The following is a 10,087-nucleotide window of genomic DNA, read 5'->3' as shown; positions in this document are numbered from 1 at the left end:
ATCCCTTCCCTTTCACAGAATTTCACAAATATCATCTCCCTCACTCCTGGTTGACAAGGGATTCTCATAAAGCTCCTGATCCTCTTCTTTGACCATATCCTTGTCATCCCAGCAGAAGTATTTCCTGCACCACACAGTTCCCATGTAGGTTTAAGCTGACAGTTGACTAGGAAAGCTTCAGATCCAAATCAGACTTCCTGACACAACCGATATGTTCCTCACAAGACTCTGTGGAGTGTCATGGCTTGTACTGCATTATATTTACCTGAAAAATTCAGAATCTGGTCAATACTGTAAAGCTCTCAAAGTTGAAGGCACTCACACTGGCAATGGGGGGGAAACCATGATTCTGGGCTAACATTTTTACATCTGTTTGCTTCAACCACCCTTGTGCTGCTTTTGTGTTCACTTTCTTTGAATATTCATGTGATTGAATTCTGTGTCCATTAACATTCACAGAAAGTGAACCTCAGAGCTGCACATATATTTGCAGAAGCAGCGGTTTACATTTGCACACTTAGGTATTCATAGCTAAAAGCACTCACTCGAGGAACAAAATCACTACCATTTAGCCAGCCAGTCCCATGCAAAACTGTTTATTACCCACAAAGAACTGTTTTTTGATCCTGCTATAGAATTTTTTTTGCTTGCTTTTAGAAAAAATTGTGTATGTAAATCACTACTTTCCATACATTTGTTCAAGTAGAAGAAAAGCTTAGACAGATTATGTATTAGGAAGTATTTGTTTAGAATTTGGATACTCCTGCCACAAAAGCGTGACCTCTAGTAGATCTTGGTGGTATAGAAACTATGACACACAGCTGAGCAGATACAGGCTTTTCAGCAGAGATGTTACACATCCACCTGACACAGTTAATTAAAATGTCACTTCTATAGGAGTAAAGGGAGATGAATGTGAGCCAAACAGCTGAGCAGAGAATTTTGTTTTGCCTTTGAGCAATTCACTGTAATTTTGTTTAAACACAGGGTGTGTGTGTGTGTGGTGGTGGGGGGGGGGGGGGGGGGTGTTCCATTGTATCGATCAATAAAAAGCTACAAAATTTACTCTAAAAAAACACTGGCATATTCAAACTGTTTTCTTCACAACTTACACTTATCGGTCCCAAACTTTCCAGCCTGTTCTGCACAGTGGCCTGACGCACTCTCATCCCTGCCAAGACCCCATGTGATTTCAGTGGGAGTTATAACAATCTTGCCAGGAGGGTGTTAGCATCAAAGGCTTCACTAAGTGACAACGTGGGGTTAAGCCATGCTCCATCAGGGTATGTGAAGTAGCATGTGGTTTGTTGAAAACATATCCTAAATGCAAACCCTGAGTTGGCACAAATGTCAGGAGCATTTGATAGTGTGTGTTGATGGCACAAAGCTGGGAGGTGTTCCCAACAGAGAAAAACTGATACGTGGTACAAGGAGGGGTTGCATGGTGCTTCGGACTGAAATAATGGAAACAGTAAAATTCATTCAAGGTGCAAAATATTAACTAATACATTTGGAACTAATACCCAGAAAATAGCTCCCATAAGATGGGAGCTCATCATTGGAAAAGACTGAAAGGTCAGGAGCTGATTGTGTGGCAGCCATGAGCCACCAGCCCTAGTTGTGAGAAGGCTGCCTTCAGCTGTACCAGGAGTGAAATTCCTAGGAGAGCTAAGGATGTATCAAGGTAAAAGTCATGATCTTCTGGGCTGGTCTAATGACTCACTCCTGCCCTAAAAACAGACATGAGCCTTGTGCCATTTTCCTGCACTCAGACACTGTTCCCACTATCTCCTGTGCACTCTTCTTCTTGGTCCCTTCTCATGGTCTTCTGCTGCCTGTCAGTCCAGTCTCCTGCAACTTTTGGTAACCAAAGAACAAAAAATGGGGTTTTTCTCAGTGAATGAGCTGCTTCTATTTGCAGAGGCATTCAGAGAGCCACATACCTACCACTTGGTTAATGACAAGTGTGTAACAGAGAGCAGCGATAGGGGAAAGGGAAAAGAGTAGGCACAGATCTACTGGGAAGTGGCTCTTAGGTCATTTTATCCCATTTTTAGAAAACTGCTACCATAGTGGCGTTGAGTAAGGTTTTGTCTGAGAGGAGCTCATCTGAAGCATTGCACACATGTGATGGTCACACCAGGATGGATCTTTTGGTGTCTTTGCAGAGCAGCCAGAGAAAGGAGGTTCAGGCTGCCTCACAGCTCTCCAGAGATGCTCCTGGGACAGTCAGGTGCTGGGACTTGCTTGCCAGTTGGAAAATGTATTGTGCCAGTTGGCAGATTCTGTGAGAGGCTATCTCCCAGATCTCGTCAAGGAGAAACAGAATCCAGAGTCTGCCATGCCAGCACACAACTGCTGCAAACACCATTATATGGTCCTTTTTGTAAACCTATTGGGGTTTTTTCTCCCCTCAGCTGAAAACCTGGCCCAGAACCTGCCTTCTCTACACAGTAGAAATGTAGTGATTTTCAGCTAAGTGTATTTAAGACCAGGGTATGTAAGGGATCAAGTAAACTCAATAGCAAAACAAGAGAAGGCAATTAGCAGGATATATGTCCAGTCTCTTAATTACTGCATTGAAAGCAAATGGTCACAAGGATACAACTACAAAAGACAAATCTACTCAGGGATAGCAATAAGCCTCCAGCTCCTAGACACCCCAAGAGCCTCTTCAGCTACCAGACCTGAGAATGAAGAGCTCCTGGAGACACCCTCCCTTCCAAATTTCTCCCCCATTTCCATGTATCCTTGTATTTCAGGTGTTGAACCAGCTTCAGGAGTGGGTGACCTGTTTTTTATCCAATAATTCTTTCCTGGGATTTCCTTCAGCATCAGCAACTTACCCCTCTTTGTCACAGAGGCTTTGCCATGTGCTGCACAAATGGTTTGTCTCAGGATCTGGATCTGGGGTAGTGAGAGGGATCCTTTCATCCTTTCCCATGCCATCACTTTGCAGGAGCTGTGCCATGCAGTGCTCTCTCCCCCTGCAGATATTCCTTCACTGCTGTGCCCAAGACTGCAGGTCCCACTGTCCTGTAAGTGGTGTCTGAAAGGATCCAGCACAGTGATGAGGAGTGCCAGGGAGCACACCCAACCAGTGCAGGAGCATGAGGAGGCTGGGAAAAACATGAAGGATGAGGTGTTTTCTGCCTTTCAGAAAGAGAACTGGGAAATAAGCCTGGGAAATAGAGCAGGAGGTGTGAGAACTGGATGATTTATGCGTATGTACACACAAGAAAATGAGAAGTAAAGTTTCAAACTGGCAATTCATTTGGGTTTTTTATTGATTATAAATTGAATCTCCAAGCTGTAATTAATAACCTGAGCCTGAACCATACCTGTAATAGAGAGTTGCTAACACATCTCTATAAAATGTCTAGCAAGGCAGTAGCTAAACATAAATTTTGTGAAGCTTATGATTCCCAGCATGTTACCAACTTCCTATAAAAGCAGTCTGTTGTTATAAAACATGGCAGCAGGCATGGCTATGAAATGCTGCTTGAAAACATCTCTTCTAGCAAATGTTTTCAGTGTTGCTACACTTCTTGTGTAGCCTTTGTAAGGTTTCTGTGGCCCATTTTCATCTCTTTTGTCTTTGTTCTTGAATAAAATAAATGCAACAGTCATATGTGAAAGTATGTTCAAAGACTGTTAATGTTATTTTAATGCCTGTGTTTATGTCATAATTTATGTTTTTTTCCTTTGGACAGAGTATTCATATCCACAGCTGAAAATTCAGCTTTGGCCTTGGGGCTGCGTGATTTGGGCTGAAGTGGCATTGCAAATTTTGACTTTCTGGATGGGGGTTTTATGTATATATATATATATACAAAATTCTTCTGCCTTGACAGGCCTAAAAAGGGGGCAAAAGCACCCAAATGCTTTTATCTCTTCTCTTACACATGACTCCAACAATAATATAATAATTTTCGTTTTACAGTGCACTAATGCCATTTTAATCATTTTTTGAGCAACTAATGTAATACAAAGGAAAGGGTGAAATGGAATATTTGTGGCTGCAGAGACAGATATCATTATTCAAGGGTAGAAGCATGTGAAAGGGTAAAGGGGGTTTAAAGAGATACTCTTTTGTTGTACTTAACACTGATAAATGACATACAAGTCAGGATAACAGGGCAGAGCTCCTGTCAGGGAGACAGTGATAAATGTGGAGGCTGGGACAGAAAGGTCCACTAAACAGAAATCTGTATATGACACGTTGTACATTTGATAGACTTGTCTGCATGGTCTAAGCCACAAAGTGTTCCTCTTGGCTCAAAGTGTGGCCCTCAAGCACATCTTATACAACCACTGAGCTCGTGTTTGTTTTCCCATTTCCTTGTGGCAGCAAAGATCAATTCCCCTTAATCAGTGCAAAACACAGGACTAAAACCAGTGAGGAAAAAATGTTCTTATACAAATATAATTGATATCTCTTTCAGGCAAATCATTGTATAATATGAAACAAAAAGCAAACAGACCTTTTTATTATTATGGCTATCTCCTTTTAAAAAATGCCCATCATCCTCCTGTTAATCAAAAGATTTATTTAAGAGACAACAAAATCTCCTATTATTTCTTTATGAATGAAACAGGTCTGTGATTTGTACATTAAGCTTCCTACATCCTATGAAACATGACCTGTACTTTTTGAATGTCCTCAGCACCAAAAATGAGGCCAGAGGCATCAGAAAAGACATTTAAGTCCTCCAGGGGCAACTTTAACAGTTCACAAAGAAAACAAAATCCAGGAACTTACTCATGTAACATTCACTGTGCCCTCCCAACAGATGACCAAGGCTTGTGCTTTCAATAGGAGGAGCATGCATAAAGGAATCCATGTGATACCAGCTAAGAACACAAGGAAGATTGAATGAAGGAAATTCTGCAGGACTGGTGGAGGATTAGAGACTGATGGTCAGTCACTTTTGGGTTCCTTTAGGGACACAGACATTTTGGCTGCCGTGTTCTGCCAGCCTCACTGAGCTCTGTGAGTCTGGTGGTGCAGTGGAGAATTGCCAAGTTCTAGGTGGGAACACTTCCTCTGTTACAGCAGGTTGTGGATGTGTCATAGCTTAGGTGAAGCTGCCATTCATGTCTGTGGGTACAAATATCACAGGAGCACAGAATGGTTTGAGTTGGAGGGGATGCTAAAAGACCACCAAGTTCTGAAGTCCTTGCCATGGGCTGGGCCACCTTCCACTCAGACCAGGGTGCTCAGAGGCACATACAACTCAGCTTCAAATACTTCCAGAGATGGGGAATCCACAACTTTCCTAGGCAACCTGTGCCAGTGCCTCACCACCATCACAGTAAAGAATTTTTTCCTAATACCTCTTTTTAACCTGCTCTCTTAGTTTGAACCTCTTCCCCCTTGTCCTATCACTTCATGTCCGTGTCAGCAGTCTCTCTCTGTCCTGTAGCCCCTTTAGACAATGGAAGGTGCCCTGAGGACTCCCTGGAGCCTTCTTTTCTCCAGTCTGAACAACCCCTGCTATCTCAGTCTGTGTCTATGAGAGAGGTGCTGCAGCCCTCTGATCATCTTCATCACCCTCCTCTGGACTTGCTCCAGAATGTTCATGTGCTGATGCAGTTTAACGAAGATGAGTCACAAGGGCAGCATTGAAACCTGAATTTCAAAGTTATCCAGGTTCATATCTGCAGGTGTCACCACTGACTGCTTTTGTCCCTTGCCATGTCCAGCACAGCCCCAGGCAGTGATGTGGAGAGGCACATCTGTGCTCCAGGCCACGCTCACTTCTCGCTTACTGAATTTGGGGCCGGGAAAACAGATGGAAAAGAGTTCCCCTCTCCATCACTGTGCAGAGGAGACAGGGACAGCAATACAGGTATCTATGTTCACTTTTCTGCTGAGAACTCCCTTCTTCCAAACTCTTCTGGGACTGTAGAGGGATCAGCAACATTGCTGTCAAAAATGTTTTATAGAGAAAAGATACTGGAGGCCTTCCACTTAAGAGGCTTCACTTTCCAAGCACTCACTAAGTTCAGGAACAGGTTGTCCAAACTGTTCTGCAGAGGAGAGGGAGTAGAGACCAACCCTGCAACCAACTGAGCTGAAATTCCAGGGAAGGGTTCCCGTGAGGATGGCCAGTCTCAAGACCCTCTTATCAGTTATCAGTGTGGGAGGTGTAAGCACCACAGATTTTAACACAGTGAGGCCAGGCAGATGGGTGCCCACACAGAAGCTGTGGATATGGGGGTAATCTTAAGAAGAAACAAGACCCTTTAATAAATCCTGCCATATTTCAGACCCCTGCTTTACAGAAGCTATGTTAAAATTTAATATAATACAGGCTGCCCCTTCAAAGCATCCCTTTTCATAACACACTGCTCTGACACCACAGCTGACACAGTCCAAACAGATTGACTTGGGAAGAGGCAAAAGGGAGGAAAATAATGTGTTGTTCCCCACATGCTGTTTTCTGTCTTAATTTGCTACCTTTAGCAATGTGGGTGAGAATTGGCATCCTGATACAGAAATCTCCTATTAGTCCCTGGAATCAAAGAGTGCATTAAATAACAGACCTCACATCCATGATTTTAAAACTATATTATAAGAGTTTCGCCATTTAAAATGTATTACTACTGAGTCTAAATATTGATTTCAGGCTAGAAAATTTTGCATGTTAGTATAAAGAGAGAGAAATATGCTGCATTTTCCCATTTTTGACTATTACATTCTCTTTTTTTGTTATTAAAATAGTAAAAAAAGGAAGAATTTGTCAACTGTTAGCTGTTGTATATCTTGTTTTTTTTCCATTTTAATCCTGTAAATTTTTGACAGGAACTGAAATAAGCTCTACAGGGATTTTTTGAAGAAGAAAAGTCTATTCAATAGTAATGTAAAATGCAAATTAAATATTTGTTTGGTGTTTAGTTATTCCTCAGAGACTAAAAGAAATTCTTCATCATGACCTCTATACTGACCTTCACATCAAATTAGAAAGTTATAGTGTTTATGTGGAACCATATACACTGTCCCTATTGTAAAGAAGAAATTAATATTTTACGGCAATTGCAATTTGTTTCAAGGATCATTTTCTGAGATCTCTGCTTGCTGAAGACTACAATTTACCTTTTTACAATTTCATTTAATGATCTGACATTTGAGACACTTCCTAATTAATTCTGTCGCTGTCTAAGCCAGCTGTGATAAATATAACCTGTGCATACAGGATTACATTGTCGCTTCTAGAAAATACATCCAGTGAGAAAAGGTGAAGCTTCCATGATAGGACATTTGTGACATCCATACTGGAAATGATGGAACTCTGGAGTAGCCACTGCACTGAGGAGCTGGTGTGAAAAGCAGCACAAAGTAAGGATGAGGGCAGAGACTGTTTTGTACTTAACATTTTTCATGGTTTAAGTTGGTTTTTAGCACACAGAACCAGCTGATTCAGAATTTGGCATTTGTAGGATGCTTCTTAATGGATAGTTCCAGAATGGAGCTCATTGGTTCGGCTGTGGTCAGTGTGAGGCAATCAGGCAGGAACGTGGGGTGTGAAATCCCCTTGGAAAACCAGAGGGAATGTTCTGAGCATGGCCAGAGCGTGGGCTGCAGCTCATGGCTGGGTCAGCTGAGGGATGCTGTGGTTAAAGAAGTCAGCCTACAAAAATGGCCTTTGCGAGCCAGCAATGGGGTCATTTTTAAAATGGCTTTGCAAGCAGCAGCTGTGACAACTGATGACACAATTTAGAGTGACCACTGGGCCACCAGGCTGAGCACATTCTTTGTTCTGTGTACAGTCAGTCATGGACCTTGCTTATCAGTCAGAAAAAAATAGCATTTTTAAATCTGAAAAACACTCCTGGATACTGCCCAAAAATCGTGCACTGCACGTGCAAACTTCTTCCTTATATCTTTGCTTCCAAGTAAATATTTCAAGATTTTTTTCCTCTTTTTGATCAGTGAATTAAAGCAGGGACATGGAAGAGAAGTTTTTCATGTCAAAAAAGTTGGGGTTTTTCCATTAAAGAGCAAGAATATCTAGAATAAGATTATAACAGATCTTGAACTGTTCATTATTTGTAATATAACAGATCCTGCTGTGGAGGAAATAGTAATTGCAACAACTGGAATAAGTCTAATACTTCCAAACTTCTGTTTCTATGGTGACTTTAATAAATATTCTTTTCAGATAAATTTAGGTACTCAGGAACATAAATGCTTCCTGCCTTCTGTTTCAGACAAAAATAGAATCATGTTTGCACAGAGATATGTTTTAGACACATTTGGCATATTTTCCCCAGATTGCCACTTTCTTGGTGACTATTACTTTTTCTGGAAAAATAGCAGATAGCCATAAATACTGCTTCACTTAGATTAGAGAAACTGTGATTTCAATAGCAGGAGTAGACCTGGTGCAGAAAAGTGAAATTCTGCAGCTTTCCAAGGACCCAGTATGAGATAATTTCACTTTTGCTGTGGCTATCACTCACAAAACCCGCAGCAGCAGGAGGAGCAGCCTGGCCATCAGAGATTATTTGGTTGCCTACATGTGTCTGGTGGCTGCAGACTCAAGCTATGGCTGTTCTCCACTCAGTCTTGGATTCTTTTTTTTGTGTCAGCACAGGTTTTTGCAAGCAGGGCTTTGCCAGAGCAGGAATTCCAGCATTGTTTCCCCATTGTTAAAGTTGTGAGCTTTAGCAGTGGTCCAAAGTGACAGAAATATTTTTCCTTTCTTTCTTTGTTTTACTCCTGTGTCTTTAGAACTAATAACTATATGTCATGTTAGTTCTTTGCTTTTAAACCAGAAGTAATCTGCAACCGGAAAAATAACAACCTTGTTTGGAGTCTTCCATCCGAGAGGGAGCAGGAGGGACGAGGCTGGAAGTGCTGGAGCAGGTTGCAGCTGGGTTTGGTTTTGTAGCGGAGGTTTCCCTCCAGTGGCTTCTCCAAGAAGTGCAGCGTTGAAGAAGCAGCTGGGATTTTATGCTGAAATAAGGCTGACTGAAATAAGGTGTTCTCACAACTCCCAAAGCTAACCCCATGCTCTGTTACCCTAGAAAAAAAACCCCAATGAATGAGGCAAACTGTTATCAACATTCACGGGTCCAAAGGGAGCTCAAAGTATCCAACTAAGAGGAAATTTAGGCCTGTCCTGTTGAATGAAAAAGTTATTCCCCCCCTTAAGTTATCCTAATGGTGTACTTTGGTTTTCTCTGATAACAAACTCCTGAATGCAGTTCATACCCCAAGGAGGTTATAATCCAAAATCTACAGGAAATAAAAGAAATCATTAACAACTACATTTATTCTGTATAATAAAATATTTATATAATGTACTATGTCAAAAGTGGGAGTTTTTTTCTTAAGCCTTATGGCAAAGTATAATTAAAATAAGAGCTCTGAAGGCAGGTAGTGATGTCAGTGTGTGGCTGTTTGCAAGATGTCTCTCCCAAGCCTCAGGGCCTATGGAAGAAAGTATCCATGTTCTTGTTGGAAAAGTGAAGCAGGAATGAAGGCACCCTGGCAGGGAGAAGTGCCTTGGCAGGCAGTGGAGGCTGAGGCAGGTCAGGAGCTAGCCAGGCAGTGCCCAGAGAGCCAAGGCAAGAGGCTGATGTTCAGTGTCTGAGAAAAAGGTGTCATTGTGGAAAAAGAAAGGTGAGAAGCAGCCCAGGCTGGAGAATGACCTTTTGTAGCCTGTGGGTAGGAGCAGGGTAGGATTGAATTTCTCAAGGGTAACAGAAAGAAACCTGCAAGGATCTAAGTGTGAAAATGGGGTGCCTGGAGGAGAGGTTTGGGAAGGGTTGGCTGCTAGAGAAGTCAGAAATGAAGAAGCATTGAGATTTCAGTAATCACAGCTCAGCCAAATCCCAGCTCATACAATGGCTGGGCTGGGAGCCTGAGTGACAGCCTTAGCACCTGCCATGATTAGGAAGGGATGTGGAAAGGAGGAAACATTGTGAGGAAAGATTAAAAACTGAACAAAAAGCTACTGACCAATCACAAAGATGTGCCAGAGTCTTTAGTCTGGACAGCAAATGTAAGATTCAGATCCTGCTTAGGACACAGAATCCAAGGGATCTGCCCGGGTGGCTGTGTGTAGGGCCCTGTTAC

At 42.1% G+C, this 10,087-nt stretch overlaps 1 protein-coding gene across 1 annotated transcript in view; it reads right to left on the bottom strand.

The window, feature by feature from the left end:
* Positions 1–203: 203 nt before the first annotated feature.
* DNAJB6 (DnaJ heat shock protein family (Hsp40) member B6) overlaps positions 204–10,087 on the bottom strand; it is an 86,361-nt gene continuing 76,477 nt past the window's right edge. Inside the window, exons 13-16 of the mRNA XM_058831911.1 lie at positions 8,811–9,029; positions 4,763–4,854; positions 2,847–3,119; positions 204–265 (exon numbers count right to left, since the gene is read on the bottom strand). Of these exons, the coding sequence (XP_058687894.1) occupies positions 219–265; positions 2,847–3,119; positions 4,763–4,854; positions 8,811–9,029 (631 nt within the window). The 3' untranslated portion in view covers positions 204–218. The remainder of the gene's footprint in view (positions 266–2,846; positions 3,120–4,762; positions 4,855–8,810; positions 9,030–10,087) is intronic.

The sequence above is a fragment of the Poecile atricapillus genome, chromosome 2 (genome assembly GCF_030490865.1).
Source record: "Poecile atricapillus isolate bPoeAtr1 chromosome 2, bPoeAtr1.hap1, whole genome shotgun sequence".
In the NCBI taxonomy this organism is placed as follows: Eukaryota; Metazoa; Chordata; class Aves; order Passeriformes; family Paridae; genus Poecile; species Poecile atricapillus.
The sequence above is the reverse complement of the archived record's forward strand: the minus strand, read 5'-3'. Positions and strand labels throughout refer to the sequence as shown.